At 41.7% G+C, this 18,133-nt stretch overlaps 1 protein-coding gene across 2 annotated transcripts; it reads left to right on the forward strand.

The window, feature by feature from the left end:
- Positions 1 to 61: 61 nt before the first annotated feature.
- LOC131459354 (AP-2 complex subunit alpha-2-like) lies at positions 62 to 16,930 on the forward strand. 2 transcript variants are annotated; one of them, XM_058629080.1, is made up of 23 exons: positions 62 to 244; positions 1,855 to 1,923; positions 2,772 to 2,914; positions 3,171 to 3,364; positions 3,660 to 3,789; positions 4,247 to 4,348; positions 4,448 to 4,556; positions 4,774 to 4,924; positions 5,556 to 5,724; positions 6,384 to 6,521; positions 6,618 to 6,800; positions 7,533 to 7,630; positions 7,722 to 7,953; positions 8,066 to 8,230; positions 8,499 to 8,585; positions 9,233 to 9,366; positions 9,526 to 9,608; positions 10,151 to 10,239; positions 10,445 to 10,569; positions 10,709 to 10,825; positions 13,700 to 13,769; positions 14,399 to 14,533; positions 14,638 to 16,930. In XM_058629080.1, the coding sequence occupies exons 1-23, from the start codon at positions 178 to 180 to the stop codon at positions 14,713 to 14,715; spliced, it is 2,868 nt and encodes a 955-aa protein (XP_058485063.1). In that variant the 5' UTR covers positions 62 to 177; the 3' UTR covers positions 14,716 to 16,930. The 2 variants fall into 2 exon arrangements, with proteins under 2 accessions (XP_058485063.1, XP_058485064.1); XM_058629081.1 differs by lacking the exon at positions 8,499 to 8,585 and having other exon boundaries at positions 63 to 244.
- Positions 16,931 to 18,133: the final 1,203 nt, after the last annotated feature.

The following is an 18,133-nucleotide window of genomic DNA, read 5'->3' on the forward strand; positions in this document are numbered from 1 at the left end:
CACATCCTCACCAGTTGGTGGCGATAACGCGTCACTTCCTTGTTTTCCAACCGCCGATGAAACTGAGGAGAAGAAGAAGAGACTGTCTCGCTCAGCTGTGTGTGTGTGTGTGGTAAAAACAAGTGCGGATTTAAGTGACTTCTTTCACCTTATTTCACTCCAAAACACAGACTCGCGATGCCTGCGGTCTCTAAAGGAGACGGGATGCGGGGTCTGGCCGTGTTCATCTCAGACATCAGGAACTGTGAGTTTGTTAGTTTGGCACTAACTTCGCTTCTGAGCTACTGTAGTGGGCAAGTTGGCACGAAGTTGGTTTCTGGTTCGGGGGTTATGGGGAAACTGGACTCAACTGTCAAAAAACTACCCTGATCAGACAAATCTCGATTTATTTATTCATTACAAACACACTAAAGATCATTTGAAACTGCACATGTCTCTACTTTTAACGTATGCATGTGTATGTGGACCATTTACGGTTAAGTTGACAGTTAAATATTACGTAGTTTCTGGACAGGACCTGGTCCAATATAAAAAATAATCTAATCTATTTGTACATGGATGAATAAAGCTGTATCAAATCCAGATTTGACAGATTTAAGTATATTGTTTTTGATCAGAGACTGGTCCAACATGGTCTAGAAGGGGACACAACTATTTAAATGTCGCTTCTTGCATTTTCACAAACAATACCAACATTTGAAATGTACTTAAAGTATTTGGCAAATCTGGTACCGCTGGGATAAAATAGTCCAGAATTGACAGATCTAAGTAAAACGGTTATTGTCCAGGACCTGGTCTAATACGGGTTAGCTGTAGCATGTAGTCAAATGTCTCTTTTTGAGTCTTTATTTATAAAACGCGTGTTTTCCCTTAGTGTCGATGCTTCATTTTAACGTTCTGAGAACAGATTTTTCCCTTAACTATCCCCTTAATTCTGGAACCAGAAGCTAACTTCAGCTGGTTAGCTCGCGGCTTGGCACTGACTACGCTGAACCTTTACCTATGTTTAAACAATGTAAATATTTCTAGTACTTAACAACGTTTGCTCTTTCTGGTGTCACTTAAGAAGAGAAAAGTACTTTTTTATTATTAAAGACGGAGCCGCTCAGTTCGTTTTCTTACGCTGCTCCGTTAGTTAGCCGCTAGCTCCCAGAAGCTAACGTCATGTTAAAGGGCGTGGCACGCGCCCCTCAAAGTGGACATAAAGGAGCTAAACAGTGTTTTTTTAATGATTTTAAATTAGTTTGTGTGTAAACACGTGATCCCAGCGGTGAAATGGTCACCTGCAACAAATGCGCCCAAGTCTCAGGACCACCATTTACAACTTATCTGTCAAACGCTTACGAGGAAAAGTTAAGCTAACGTCAAAAAGGACGCGTTCAGGTGACGTCATGACGTAATTTACTACTCTGGTTAAAGGGAGAGTTCAGGCTTTTTGTATGAGCTACATTATCAACTAGGGCTGCAACGATTATTCACTTAATCGATTATTAATCATTTAATCAGTTCAACAATGTGTTGTAGAGTTTCAAATATATTTGATAAACTTTTACAAGCTTTCATAAAATGTTGATATTATGGACATTTGTATGCATTTTGGTTAAGATAAGATTTGCAGTGTCTCCAACACTGTTGAATTAATGCTGTGAAAATTTGAGGCTGATCTGAGGAAAGAAGTGTGCCCCTCACTCAGCACCACAAATGTGTACCTAAAAAACTGTTCAGTGATTGTTGCAACTATGTTTACATATCATGCTGCTTCACTTTGAGGAATAAAAACACATAAAAAAAGAGTTTACACCGAGTTTGTATTACATACACAAACATGCAAAAATGTCCCATATCTGTTCGCAGGTAAAAGTAAAGAGGCAGAGATTAAGCGGATAAACAAGGAACTGGCCAACATCCGCTCCAAGTTTAAAGGTAGGTAAACAAACCGTAAGATGAAGGTTCAGCATAGTCGTTTGAAGTACTGACACAATCTGAGCTGTAAGCAGGAAACCAGGATGGGATATGAGATATGGATGCATGCTCTCAGTGAAAATTCAGCCTTTTGTAATTTTGTAAAAATCTTGTAAACCGCCCCCTCTCCTACACCAAACTCCATAGATAAAACAATGATTTTAGCTTGTGTGGATAAAGGATCTGCACGATACTGCTGCCTCGTTTATTAAGTTTATGTCACTGAGTTGAGTCTGAAGGAAGGATTTCAAACACAGAAGTGACAAAAGAACACATTTGAATTTAACTGATGGAGGCAGCAGTGGATCAACAACTCATGTGTGTGCGATGATTTACTCTATGGAGTTTGGTGCTGTTGGTAAAGGATTGATTCACAGAAATGAGACAAACTTTCCAGTTTCCAGTTGGATAAGGCCATCTAATGTGAGGGAAAAAACTGCAGACATATTCTTAAATTATCATAGACTTAAGCTAATGTAGATTTTTTTAGGTGAGTGTTTCAGAAAGTGGCTAGAATGAGTTTCTCCTTGCATCCTCTCTGGCATCCTGTCTGATGCTGGATCTAGTTGCTGACTATGTGTCAATACCTAATGACAACCAGACATTTAAAAAAAAAAAAAAAAAATCTGAATGAATTCATTAAGTGACACATTTTTGTGGATGACGTGCAGTTAACAGTTTCCATGGATAACATTTCACAACACTGGAAACTGAGACAGCGAATGTGACATGGCCTCCTTGTCTGACTTGTCATTCATGACCCTCTTTGAATGTGTTTGTGTGTGTGTAATTTTCACATGTGTGGACAGGAGACAAGGCTCTCGATGGCTACAGCAAGAAAAAGTACGTCTGCAAGCTGCTCTTCATCTTTCTTCTGGGCCATGATATCGACTTTGGACACATGGAGGCCGTCAACCTCCTCAGCTCCAACAAATACACAGAGAAACAGATTGTAAGTGTGTCCTGCTCACTTTATATGCATGGGACAATAGGAAGGTTTAATGTCACAGTTATTCTAACCAAAATAACGTCAATTTTTGAGATGGATTGTGAAACTGTGCTTTAAAAAAGAAAAATGTTCTATACTTTTCCATTTCATTTGGTAATAATTTTAAAAGGATACAAAGGAAACTCATGGCACCAGAAGGCGTGCGGGTCACTTTGACATATTGCATGTTGTAAAGATCACACAAACCTCTCGTCGTCAGGGTTACCTGTTCATCTCGGTGCTGGTGAACTCTAACAGCGACCTGATCCGTCTCATCAACAATGGCATCAAGAACGACCTGAACAGCCGCAATCCGACCTTCATGAACCTGGCCCTGCACTGCATCGCCAACGTGGGCAGCAGAGAAATGGCCGAGGCCTTCGCTTCAGACATCCCCAGAATCCTGGTGGCAGGGTTTGTACAAACATTAACATAAAATATACTACAATATTACACATCTCTGGATTCCACGTCATAAAATCGTTGATTTTCTCTATGGAGTAAGTTGTTTACAAACTTCAGTTACCGCTCAGAAAACGCTGTCAAACCAAGAAACCAAGACATGGATGTGTCCCTGATAGCGTCCTTGTCTCCAGATGTTTCCCGGCCTCATTCAACCACTCTAAAAAAAACAAAACAAATGCTGAACTTTCCCTTTTACGATTATAATATATAAATAGAATAAAATATCTTGCGTTTCTTCTGCCAGGGACACGATGGACAGCGTGAAGCAGAGCGCAGCACTGTGTCTGCTACGACTCAACCGGACGTCACCTGACCTGGTCCCCATGGGTGAGTGGACAGCACGAGTTGTCCATCTGCTCAACGACCAGCACCTGGTGAGATCTATCGCCAACAATTAACATTATTCTAGATTATATTCTACATATAAACACTGGTTTACACCTGGGAAAAAAAAGTAGTTTAGGGACTTGGTTACACTTTAAAATGCATGCATAATTATTAATACATGATTTCATGTTGATGTAAATGACAGGAAAGATGTTAAATGGTTGAACAAAGTGACTTAAATTAAATTTTACAGTGTGCAGTCAGTGAGGGAGAGACTGAAGTTACTGTTCCAGCTCAATATGGCTTTTGTACACTAAAGGAAGCCACTAAGGCTGCAGAAATCAATCTGTTAATCAACTATTAATCGAGTTCTCTTAAAGTGCACATCAGTCAGTTATGAAAACCTTTGTTAGTTGCAGCCCTAGAAGCCACTGCAAGCGACATACAGCCCTCCCTAATTAAAATGCCTTTGTGCTGACACGGTTTTTCTGCGTCTGTTTTCAGGGCGTGGTAACAGCAGCCACCAGCCTCATCACCACTCTGGCCCAGAAAAGTCCAGATGACTTCAAAACATCTGTCGCACTGTCCGTGGCCCGGCTCAGCAGGGTGGGTCTCCATCTGTCTGTCTCTGTCTGTAATGTCTCACGTTGTCCTCTCGAGTCTCCCCGTGTTAAGTTGTCTTTTCGTGTTTGTTTGCGTTTCCAGATCGTGACATCGGCGTCCATCGATCTACAGGACTATACGTACTATTTTGTTGCGGCGCCGTGGCTGTCTGTGAAGCTGCTGCGCCTCCTCCAGTGCTACCCTCCACCTGGTACGGAACAGAACAGCAACCAGTTTAGAAACGTGTGCCACATTTACTTCTGTCAAACGTAGCCTGATATTTTACCGCAGGGACACCAGCAGCAGCACAGGCTTCTAGAGGCTGTAACGTCTCTTAAGACGGTGCTACATTTTTAGAGAGGTTGTAGAGGCGAGGATGTGACTTTACACCCACAGACTGTTCACAGTGAGGCCTGTTGTCGTTGCAGAGGACGCATCGCTGCGGAGTCGCCTCACAGAGTGTCTGGAGACCATCCTCAACAAAGCCCAGGAGCCACCCAAGTCCAAGAAGGTCCAGCACTCCAACGCAAAGAACGCCGTCCTGTTTGAAGCCATCTCCCTCATCATCCACCATGACAGGTCTCTGGAGTATCAGGGATTTACAGAGGTGTCATTTGTGCCGGGGTTTATGTCGAACATGGCCGCCATCGGGGAGAAGAGATTTTAAAATCTCACCAGATTTGCCACAACACTGGAGTGTGTGTCACTCTGTAAAGTGCTCATTCTCCCACACCAAAGTCCATAGAAAGAATCAGCATTTTAAGCTTGTAGGGAAACAGGAGCTGCTGGTCTACTGCTGTGGGAGAGTGAGCAGTCTACAAAGTTTAAACAACACTAAAATAATCCAGTAATCTTAATCTTACACTAAGTTTTACCTTGTGTCCGTGTTAGCAGCTACATTTTCAGTGAGAACGAGCCCTAAAAATGTGTTGCATAACAGTGGCAGTTATCGTAGCCATTCCTTTAATTCCCTGTCTGAACAGGCGTTATTGTCACAGGGGATGTCGATGTTTACAGTTCAACAAATGAAACATGTCATTAAAAACACGCAGAGCAGAGCCTGAATCAGCAAGGATTAAGTTATGTTTTATGTTGAAATATCACGTCATGACACAGGGGGAAAACACAGTGATTAACCTTCCTGTGTTGTGCTGTTTTTTTATTTTGATTTTATATGAACTGTAATTGATTGTGTTGTCCTGTCACTCAGCGAGCCCACCCTGTTGGTACGAGCCTGTAACCAGCTGGGCCAGTTTCTGCAGCACAGGGAGACCAACCTTCGTTACTTGGCTTTGGAGAGTATGTGCATGCTGGCCAGCTCCGAGTTCTCTCATGAGGCCGTGAAGACGCACATGGAAACGGTGATCAACGCCTTAAAGGTGAGTCCTCGGTCTGTTGGTGGCGTCTGTGCTGTCAATCCCCCCTTGTGCCGAGAAGCAGCTTGAGAAACGGACGCTTGTGCTCAATTAAAACAAGGAAACACAAAAAAAACACTTAAAAGAATAAAAAGTTCACCTGTTTCAGTCTATAATATCTGAAAAATATGTTAAATGCTCACTGTTAGAAGAATTTTGGGGCGAGTTATAAAACGTTCAATCTCCAACACCAAACCCCATAGAGAAAATCAACGATTTAACATCACAGCACACAGGACTGGTTGATCCACTGCTGCGTCCATCAGGAAGTTCAAATGTGTTATTTTGTGACTTCCGAGTTTTAAATCCTTTGTTCAGATTTACCTCAGTGACACAAAGTGACCACACGAGGCAGCAGTAGATCAGCAGCTCCTGTGTCCCTGTGAGCTAAAATCACTGATTTTCTCTATGGGGTTTGGTGTGGTGCATGAGCAGGTTACAGAAATAGCGAAATAAAGAGGCAAATATGTAGTCATGATATCATAGATGGAAGCTGACATGTAGTTTATAAGGGGAACCTTATATTAAGTCACTAAAGTAATTTTTTCCTGGTTTCCCAGCAATGACAAACCTAAAAAAAGAAAACCTGACTTATCCCTTTTTAAATTGTCTCTTCTAAACAGACGGAGCGAGACGTGAGTGTACGTCAGCGGGCTGTCGATCTCCTCTACGCCATGTGCGACCGCAGCAACGCCAAGCAGATTGTGGCAGAGATGCTGACCTACCTGGAAAACGCCGACTACTCCATCAGAGAGGAGATCGTGGGTTTTTGGTTTTTTTTTTAAATCACCAGGGCTCATCTTTGACTCCCTGACTGCGTGTCACTTCCTCTCACCCACAGCCGCTCATTTCTCCAGGTGCTGAAGGTGGCGATCCTGGCGGAGAAGTACGCCGTGGACTACACGTGGTACGTGGACACCATCCTCAACCTCATCCGCATCGCGGGCGACTACGTCAGTGAGGAGGTTTGGTACCGCGTCATCCAGATCGTCATAAACCGAGACGACGTCCAGGGCTACGCTGCCAAGACTGTCTTCGAGGTGAGTCTCCTGCCACGCTGAGCCTTTACTTTGGTAAAGTCACGTTTGGATCGCAACATTAAAGCACAAGTAGACGTGCACGGATACTAAGAGTAGACGGTAGTTTGTGCTGTCGCTCATGCTCTTAGCTCTGGTTGTATGAGGGACTTAAACATTGAGACTCAACAGAGACAAACGGATTTTAGCCACATAACAAAAGGCTACCATCTGTTAAAAATGAAGGATAACCATCTATGTAATCTGTAGAATGTGTTTACTGTTCACTCATCTTGTTTTTAGACAGCCTTTTCTAACAGGAAACTGAAGTTTGTGTTTTTGCATTTTTTAAACCCCACTCATCTACACCAATGTCCATAGAGAAAATCAGTGATTGTACAACACGGCATTACAGGAGTTTTTGATCTACTGCTGCCTCCCATTATTAAGTTCACATATATAGTTTTGTGATTTGTGTGTTTTAAGTCATTCATTCATGATTTCTTCAGTGACAAAAAACAACAGAATGAGGCAGCAGAGCAGTAAACAAACAACTCCTGTTTCCCCAAGAGCTAAAAATCACAGATTTTCTCCATGGACGTTGGTGTGAGAAAGTCCTTGTTTGACAGAGTGACACAAAGTCTTAAGTTAAGAAGCTAAAATCTGCTGTTTGTCAGTACCTCATACAACCACACTGCAGAAAGCCCTTAATTATCCCCTTAACGTAATGCTGTTGTGCTTTGTGAACCCTTGCAGGCGCTGCAGGCTCCAGCCTGCCATGAGAACCTGGTCAAGGTGGGCGGTTACATCCTGGGAGAGTTTGGTAACCTCATCGCTGGTGACTCACGATCCAGGTTAAAAAAAAAAAAACTGTGATGTGATGCAAAACTTGAACTACTCCAAGATGAGTAACAAGTGACAACCACATTGTGTTTTCTTCTTCAGTCCTCTGGTCCAGTTCAACCTTCTTCACTCCAAGTTCCACCTCTGCTCGGTGCCGACGCGTGCACTGCTGCTGTCCGCCTACATCAAGTTCATTAACCTGTTTCCAGAGGTGAAGACCACGATCCAGGACGTGCTGCGCTCCGACAGCCAACTCCGCAACGCCGACGTGGAGCTTCAGCAGAGAGCCGTCGAATACCTGAGGCTCAGCTGCATCGCCAGCACCGACATACTGGTCTGAGGGAAACTTTATTTTCATTTAAATGTCTTGTCTTGGTTGGCGTGGCTGAGCTTTGGCGCAGTTAAGAGTAACACGGTTACTCTCTGCTCTCCGTTTCTCCGCTCAGGCCACAGTCTTAGAGGAAATGCCGCCGTTCCCAGAGAGGGAGTCGTCCATCCTGGCCAAGCTGAAGAAGAAGAAGGGCAGAGGAAACCTGCCCGTCATCGACGACACCCGGCGGAACGTCAACGGCAACGTTGAACACGCCGAGAAAACCGAAGCACCAAACCAGGTCTCTGCTCGCGTTTCATCCACAATAAAACTCTCTAACCTGGTGCTGAGGCGTTAAATGGTGAAGAGCTGTGAGAGAACTGTGTCCTCCTTATGCCACCACTAGAGGGCAGGCTCTCACAAACATCAGCTGTTTAATGTTACTAAACAAAAGACATTACTTCCCATCACTGCTGCTTTGTTTCGTTCTATGTTCTTCTCTTATTTTCTGCATTTTCTTGATCTTTATCTGCACCTGTTCTGTCTCTGTCCTCCTCTTCCTCCACCAGTCTTCTCCTTCACTGTCGGCAGAGTTCTTCCCTATCAACAGACCCCGCCCTGTCTCTAGTCCCACCCTGCTCTCTGCTGGCACCACGGTATATGGAAATCTAGAAACACACCATTATATTAGTAAATTTTTTTTAAATACACATTTTCACAGATTCATCTTTTGTTCCTCACAGATCAGCACAAATATCAGCCAGTACTCATTTTAAACATGTTCTTCTAATGAAAATGAGAATGATGATGATGTAAAAATGAGAAGAAGAAGAAGAATTTCACTGCTTAATCTCACCATCAACAACAACAATTTAAATGAGTAAACTGAAGTTTGTGAACCGCTCACTCTCCCACACCGAACTCCATACAGAAAATGTGCAATTTTAGCTCACGGAGACACAGGAGCTGCTGGTCTACTGCTGCCTCGTGTGGTCAGTTTGTGTCACTGAGGTAAAACTTAAAAAGGATTTTAAACACAAATAATCCAAAAATAACATTTTGGAATTTACTAATGAAGGCAGCAGTGGATCATTAACTCCTGTGTGCTGTAATGTAAAATCAGCCATTTTCTCTATGGACGTTGGTGCGGGAGAGAAAGTCGTTTACTGTCTAATATAAAAGTAAAATGAAGTGGTGAACATATTTTTAAGATGACAAAGACTTTAAGACGACACATATTTCATAAAAATCCTCCTGAACCATCCCTTTTAAAAGATGATGTTTGCTGCCGTTTCCCTCTCAGGTTTCCACCCCGTCCTTCACTGATCTGCTGAATCTAAACTCGGCACCTGCACCTGGAGGCAACCTGCTGGTCGACGTCTTTTCTGACAACGCAGCTCTTTCAACCACAGACGTGTGCGAGGAGAACTTTTCCCGGTGAGACCTGAACTGCGATGATGTAGAAGTCACACATACAGTGAAAATAATCCACTATCAATGAATCTGGTGATTACTTTCTGGATTAATCAAGTCGTTGTTTGGTCTATAAAACGGCAGAAATGTTGAAAACTCGACGTCCTTGTGTCTAAATTCCAGGTTTGTTTGTAAGAACAACGGCGTCATCTTTGAGAACCAGCTTTTACAGATTGGTCTGAAGTCTGAGTACAGGCAGAACCTGGGTGAGCAGCGTGACAACACAACTCAGTCATCGACACACTATTTATGTGACCATGAATTCATTTATTATCAATTTAATAAGTGTGATTAGCAACATTATTGCAGTAGTTGTAAAATTAGGTCTTCAGTTCATAATCCACCTTCAGTTGTTTCATGTTATGTGAATTTTTTTAGACGTGCACATGTGGTATTTGTGTCTAAATGCTGTTACTTAAGTTACCAAGAAATGTTACAAAATGTTGTTACCAAGCTTTCGTTCCACTAATTAACGATATAAAATAAAATACATGTTTTTAGTTTAGAGGTAACAGAAAGTAGAGCCACAGTCATCGGGTTTCCGGTAACAACTTGGCTATAAAATGAGCTTGCAGTCATTATTCTCGTAAAATAAAATACAGGTTTTTATGATTTTCTTTCATTTAACTGTATAAAATATGTCATTGTCATTCAACATTAGTGGTAACAGGAAGTTTGTCACACTTCGCAAATGCCGAACAAATCAGGTTTGGAGTGATAAAACTAAACTGTGATTGTTGTTCTGCAGGACGCATGTACGTTTTCTACGGGAACAAGACGTCGACGCAGTTCCTGAGCTTCTCCTCGTCAGTGACCAACGATGACACTCTCAAGACTCATATCCTTTCTATATTGTAGCCACTTTTCTTTAAGGGCCCTGCTGAATAAGGTCTGTATCTGTCAGATATGTTCACTGCTTTTTAGGCGGCATTTTTAAAACATAAATCTAATGTTTGTAAACGGCTAAATCTCCCACACCAAAGTCCATAGACAAAATCATGTCCGACACCCTCAGCTTAGTGGCCTTGACTCGTTCTCTCCACAGCTGAATATGCATGTGAAGACGGTCGATCCAGTGATAGAAGGCGGGGCTCAGGTGCAGCAGATCCTCAACATTGAATGCGTGTCAGATTTCACAGAGGCACCGGTACTCAAGGTCCAGTTCAGGTCAGTTTCATCCGAGCTCATAGGGGTTTGTTTTTTTCTGGATATTTTGAGTTCAATGTGTGCGGATGTGTGAATCTGTGTGTGAATCTGTGTGTGTGTGTGTGTGTGTGTGTGTGTGTGTGTGTGTGTGTACACACAGGTACGGTGGAATGCTGCAGAACCTCGCAGTCAAACTCCCCGTGATGCTCAACAAGTTTTTTCAGCCCACGGAGATGGCGTCGCAAGACTTCTTCCAACGCTGGAAACAGCTGGGAGCGTAAGTCTCATTTTAACGTCCGCAATACTCGGCTGTTTGTGATCGTCTCTGTCAGAAACAACTCAATTTCATAGAGTCGTAAAACAATAATACCTTGTTAGTATTGTCACTACGGACAGTGCTTTACTTTTATCTGTGCTTCCCAAACACTGGGTCAGGACTCACACATTTGCTTCTTTTGTGTTGTTTTACTGAATAAAATGAGGTTGTGATTAATTTATCAAACATCTCTTTTGAAATGATTTGCTTACCAATCCAAAAACGAGATTGGGTGTTCCAGCTGTCGCTGTAAGTCAGTCTCTACATCACACACAACTTTACCGTAGTTTGACATCTTTAAAATGTATGATAGTATAATAGAACATGTGAGAAACACTGCTCTAGATTATTATAGGGTATGGTTAGTAAGTGTAGGCTGCACAATTAATTGCATAAAAATCAAAAGTGTAAAACGACTAAGACTGCAGTTATTGAAGAGATAACATGTCTGCGGGAATTTACCTGCCCAAAAATCTCACTCTTATGAGAAAGTGTTTTGTTTTGTAGACAGAACTGAATTAACAAACACACACCCACCAATCCACTAGTGTTCTACGATTACTCCATTATTAATCCATTAACAAATTCGATTATTCGTGTTTTCTAAAGAATTAAAACCAATTTCTGAGATTTTCCAGCTTCTTAAATGTGAATATCGTCTGATTTCTTTGCTCAACGTAACTAAGAAATCATTAAAACTGACTCATGTTGGTTTGTGGACAAAAGCAAGACATTTGAGAACATTTATGAACAAACGATTACTCGATTACTCGAGAAAATAATCGACAGATTAATCGAGACTTCTTGTGGTCCAAGCAACGAGGACGAGACCAAAAGTTCTGAAAATAAATATTTTTATTGTAACATTATACTTCAAAATAACTGCTTGTGAAATAGCGCCGTTTTAGTATTCCAAACATATTCTGAATGACAAATAAATAAAGCTCATTCTTTACTTATTGTTCTCTCCTAACAAAGTAACAAAAACAACCAGTAAGAGTACCATTAAAGTATCAGTTAGCAGCATCGATAAAAGAAACCTTAAAGATACCCATCCCTATGAGGTACCTGGGTAAACACACACGCTGTCACCATAGACTGAACAATTACTGATTTATTTAATCTTTCCTTACATTTTTCAATTCAATTTATGCTATTATTTTTTTTAATTTATTTTCTTCAACTATTTATGCTGTACTAACTTTTTTCTCCCGCTATTTTTTCTCCATTGTAAATGTATGGAACGAATCCCAAAAGCACATTAATTCTAGTTTCTGTGGGGAAACTCTGGGAGGGGGAGCGAGGGATCCGGTTAAGAGGGGAAGGAAGAGTGGTGGAAATCTAAGACTTTGAACTGTGATCTTGGAGCTTTGAGGTGTGGAGGGCAACGGCATCGCACGTCTTGCTGTGCAGCCTGCCGAGGAGGGGGAGGATGAGTTGAGGGGAAAATGCTGGGAGTGAGGTCATCAGCAGGACCATGGGAGGAAGGTGGGGTAAATTCAGAGCTTCGAGGGAGTCTGCCTCCCTCCGATTCCCTTAATTTGCTGGAGGAACTGTTTCCACGCTTTCTTCTTTTTCCGTTTGCTCTGCATCTCGTTGACCACGTTCTCCAGGTTGGTCATCCTCTCCATCACCTCCTGTGTCGCTGCCTCGGCCTGCGCAGCGGACAGTCTGGAGTTTTCCTTTTCGTCGTCGTCGTCGTCATCATCGTCCGCGTTCTTGCTGTCTCCTTCGCCGCGAAGGGAGCACTCCAGCTCTTGGACCTTTTGCTGCAGCTGGGTCATCTCGTCGTCTTTCTCCACGATCAGACCCAGCAGCTCTGTCCTGAGACTCTCAAGCTCTTTGATCATGAGGCGATTCTTGCGCTTCTCCACGTTGTGCTTCATCTCCATCTCAACCATGAGCCGGTTAAACTCGAACTTGGGCATCTGAACCAAGACCTCTTGAGGGCTTTCGGTCTCTGCCGCAGCCACGGCCATCTCTGCAGACTGCTCCTCACGGTAGTAGGTGGAGAGCGTCCACTTCTCCATGTCAATGTTTTCAGAGCAGGTGTTCATGAAGAGCTTTTTATTCCTAACAGGATTCTTGTACACTGAGATGTTTGGGAGCGGTTTCTCTTCTTCTCGTCGTTGCTCACTGGTTTCTCTTGACCCTGAAAGGTTTGGAGGTGTGTGACGCATCACAACCTTTGAAGGTTTGAAGCACTGATGACAACACAAGGCACATGTGTCGTCATACCATCAAAGCCACAGAAGGAGGCGATGTTGTGAAGTCACGGGTTGAGATTTACCGAGATAATTTGGAGAATATCCAGAAGATGGCAGTAATGCGACATCATGCAAACTGGCGTTAACTTACAATTAAACATTTTTTTACTCTGCCAAAAGCTTCTACAAAAATTACGTTCACTGCACACTGTAAATACAGAGATTCAGCAGAATGGAAAGTATGGAAACTGCCGGATCAGACATTATTCAGGACCTGTAGCATCTTCAACTTTCTTGTAAACTTTGCCTCATTTTATTAAGGAGAACGCTTAGACATCGCAGTATGTACAAATAAATAAAACAACTGGGTCTTTGGTGATCCGGTGAAATGTCCCCCCGTTAGCTTGTTGCCTTAAGAACGAAAAAGAAAAACATTGTGTTGTGAAAGTTCTGTTTGGATAAGGCCCGAAATCCAGGTTACAACCCATCCAGACAAACCGACCTAGTTTTCCCGTCTGTGTGAATCGTATCATTCAAAACCTCAAACAGAGCTGATGGTCATTTTCAAACTCTAACCCTCATTACAGGAAGTGAAGTCACTCACTGTCTTCTTTTTGTTTTTCCTCAGACCAGAGCAAGAGGTTCAGAAAATCTTCAAAGCCAAACTTCCAATGGACACAGAGGTCACCAAGGCCAAGGTAAAAACTCTTTCAATAGTTCAGTTTTTTGTGGATTATGAGTGGATTACAAACTTCAGATACGCCGATGTGCAGATGTATCTGAATTGGATAATCCTAATTTATGGTGCTTGTAGTTAAAGGGTAATACATTTAATTTCCCAAAGAATTAATGTATTATTGTTTTAGTTCAAGGGTTATTCATTTTATTATTTTATTTCAAATATTATTATTTTACATATCTTAATTTGAACATTGCTGTGTTATATTATGTTGTGTGTATTTTGTACCATTTGTGTTGCTCTGAATATTTCAAAAATAAATCCAGAGAAACTCAGTACTTGTACTCTTGAGTACTTGAGTAGTCACTGCATACTTTTTTACTCTTACTCGAGTCATTATTTTCATGAGTACTTTTACTTCTACTTGAGTAATTATTATCTTTAAAGTAACAGTACTTTTACTTGAGTCATTTTTTTTGGCTACTCTACCCACCATTGGTCAACATGCGCAAATGTAGTAGTAATTATTTAATCTATAAAACATCTCTTAAAAATGACATTCGGTTGTGTAAAATAATGTCAGTTTTTTTGTAAATGTAGTATAGAATTGTAAAGTTTGTGTTCGTTTCTCTGTGAATGATGTTAAAGATCATAGGGTTCGGCGTGGCCCTGTTGGACCGGGTCGACCCTAATCCAGAAAACTTTGTTGGAGCTGGAGTCATTCACACTAAGAGCAGTCAGGTCGGCTGTCTGCTGCGACTGGAGCCCAATGCACAAGCAGAGGTGATGTCTCACACACACACACACACACATACATACTGAGTGTGTATAACGGTGTGTAACTGTGTGTTTGTTGTGTGTGTGTGTGTGTGTGTGTGTGTGTGCAGATGTACCGTCTGACCCTCAGGACCAGCAGAGAGTCTGTGTCTCAGCGACTGTGCGACCTTCTCTCTGAACAGTTTTAGACTCTTTTACTCTCCTCTGACTGGAAGTCACGGATTGTACTGTGTACATTATTTTTACGATTGTTATTATTCTGCTCATTTTTCCCACACAGCTTTACTAATATGTCTCTGGTTTAAGCCTGGATTTTTGCATGTGTGTGTGTGTGTGTGTGTTATCTGTAGGGATAGGTATGGAGAGCCAGTTCTAAAGAGTTCTTCATTGGTCAGTACCAAAGTATCTATGAGCATCTGGACAAACGGTGCTGCTTATGTTTATTCTCTGGAATCAGAAAAACACCAACCGCAGTTTGCTCGCACTTTATATTTCCCAGCGTCGTGCAGTTACTTTTCATGTCGCGCTGCGTCGTTCACTCTCGGATGAAAGCTTTAAAGTTTGGACTTGTGTTGTTACGCTGTGCACAGTTTGCATTTTCCACTTCCCATTTGACCCCGAACAAAACTGCCAGCGTTGTGCGTTTACTCCTCATGTTGCACAGCACTGTTGTTCACTCTCCAGTCATCACAAGACTGGACTCGCTTTGCTAAATTTAGCACAAATGTAGCGACAGTTTGGTCGGATTTTCCACTTCCCAACCTTCCCCTAATTATGACAAAAACTGCCAGCGTCGTGCATTTACTTCTCATGTTGCACCGCACTCTTATTCACTCTCCTGTCACCGCAAAGGCTTTAAAGTTTGAACTCGCTTTGCTATAGTTAGCACAAAAAAAATTCTTTTTTTTAACACAAAATTGGAACTAAATAGAGTAAACCCCCAGATTCCACTGAGTGCGTTGCGTCTGCGACCGGAGAATGAGAAGAGGTCGTTGATGTAGTTCAGTGAAATACCATTCCGAAAATAAACCGGACGCTTTAACGTTGCATCGGTGTTTTGATGTCCAGTTCCGCTCGTGCCAAATTCTGCTGAATTGAAAAAATAGAAACTCTTGCCAAAAAGTAGTCAGTGGAAGCTTCCGATGTCACAACAAAGACGCGACGCATTAAGTGGAAACTCGGGCTAACGCTTACAACCCAGCAAAACACTAATGCTGCTTTTCCATTGTACAGTTCTACCACGACAAAGCTCGACGCTACTCAGTTTGGTATCAGTCACGACGTTTTCCATGACTTCATCGTTCGGCAGAGTCAACGTGTGGGCGGAGTCATCGCATCATGGTTTTCTATGGGACACAAACTAGTGACTCTTAAAGCAGTTGTTTTGGGTGTAAGTGAATCGTTTTGTTAACAGAATCGTTCAGGAACGAACTGAAATGCCACTGAGACTCCTCTGTTAAATATGGACATTTTAGACATTTCCTTTGCTAAATGTTGGAGATTAACGTAATGTTTCAGGGATTTTTAAGTGTTTTTAACTGATCTACAGTTGGACATTGTTGGCTTTGATTGTTGTGTCGGACGTCGCTCTCACGACGCTTCCAGTGACGACTATCTCTGACCAATCAGTAGCCGGCAGTCTGTCTGCGTCACATTTTAGTATCAGCTCAGCTGGCTTGGAGCCTCGTCTTCAGGTACTTCCACCAGGTACCATCAGTGATGGAAAAGCAAAACAAACGAGTCGAGTCGTGCTAGAAGTATAAAATGGAAAAGCACTACCAAGTTGCTACTGTTAGCATCACTTTTAACAAACTAAAACACTTTAAAGCCGCTATCGCACAATGAAATTCAGTCGGGTCAGGTCTGACAAATATTAGCAACGTGAGAATAAAGGCCTTTTATTTAGACATTATTTCAGACTTCAGAGTCACATCTATGACTGGACTGCGACTTTACTTTAGATGATCTCAGCGCGTTCTGTTCCTCTACGACGACGATCGGATGCTCGTCCGCAGACGTCGATTTCTGTTTGCAAGAAAATAATTATGTTTTTCAAGAGCCTGAATGTCTGTCAGTGAGAGTGACGGGTAGAAAAGAATCAAAAAACTCTACTTGTGCTGCTGTGACATGAAAAAAAGAAGAAAGATTTGAACCATCATGAAAGAAATGATGATGAAAGTGTTAAAGGGATACATCAGGTTTTTTTTTGAAGTGTGTCTATGTTGAGGTACTGACGTGGTCTTTGTTTTCATGATGTTGACTTTGCATTTGTGCCTTTGAACCTCTTGTGACTGTAAAGAACAAAACAAGTCCTTCAAGCAGCCAAACTGGTCATATTGTTATATTTCAATAACATATGGTGTATTTTCTCTCTTTTATATAAAAATCTATTTTTAATCACAACTGTGATGTTTTGACTGAGTCCAAAGGTGAAAAAAACTCTTCCTGTCGTCATACGTGTGCCGCTTTTTGCTTTTTGTACCGTTTTTCTTTTGATTTGTTACAATAATCCAATCATTTATCCTGTATTTATCCTCACGCAGAGATAAGGGGTCAAAAACTTTTTTTTTACATGTTTGACAAAACAGTTATCTGGACCTCAAAAGCTTTACTGTGAAACTTCTGCCATGTTCTAACAAACGTGTGCATAACCTGTGTTCACCGTCATTGAGAGTAGATTCATAAGGTTTCACATTTAAAAAGGGATAGTTGGTTTGTGTGGTTGTATGAGGTAACGACGCATACTTAGCATACTCTGCAGACAACTATCCTGGTTTTAATCATTTAATCTCTCAGTTTCAGTCTATTATATGTTAATAAAACGTACACTGCTTTGTTTCACCGTCTAACAAAGTTTTCCAACAGGAAACAAAGTTTGTGTCGCTTTGTAGAAGTTCAGATATGTTACTTTACGACTGCTGGGTCTGAAATACTTTGTTCAGTTGTATGTTGGGCACAACAACATACCAGACGAGGCTTTATGGTGTCTCCATAAAGCTAAAAACAGATTCTCTTCATGATGTTTGGTGCAGGGGATTGAGGTGTTTACAAACTTCAGTTTTCTGTTACAAAACAAAGGCAACGGACACGTGCGTAAAATATTGAGATATATCTTAAGACTTAAGCTGATGTTGATTTCAATATGTGAATGTCTCTGTAGGGGGCGCTCACAGTGCAGTCAACACTGTGTCAGCACCTCATACAACCACTTCCAACTGAACTACAGTTTTTAGTTGTAATAATAACATTAACAGTTCATTGCAACTTCAAATGCCAGATTATTAGATGTTTCAGAATAAAAGATGATGAAAGTCTTGTCATGCGGGAGCCTCGCTGGATTATGTGTTTATCTTGCTGGATTATGTGTTTATCTCGCTGGATTATGTGTTTATCTCGCTGGATTATGTGTCTATCTTGCTGGATTCATTACCATAAAGCTGCTGTCACTCATGTCCACTTGTCAACTTCCAGCTGAATTTTAGTTCACTTAAGTTAACAGCATTCACAAACCCCTCCCTTTAGCCAAGTTTTAGCTAACTCAGCTGTGTTTCAGTAAAGATTTAGCACATTTTGTTTCGCAACTTTTGGCTAAAGCATTGACCATCT

The sequence above is a fragment of the Solea solea genome, chromosome 5 (assembly GCF_958295425.1).
Source record: "Solea solea chromosome 5, fSolSol10.1, whole genome shotgun sequence".
In the NCBI taxonomy this organism is placed as follows: Eukaryota; Metazoa; Chordata; class Actinopteri; order Pleuronectiformes; family Soleidae; genus Solea; species Solea solea.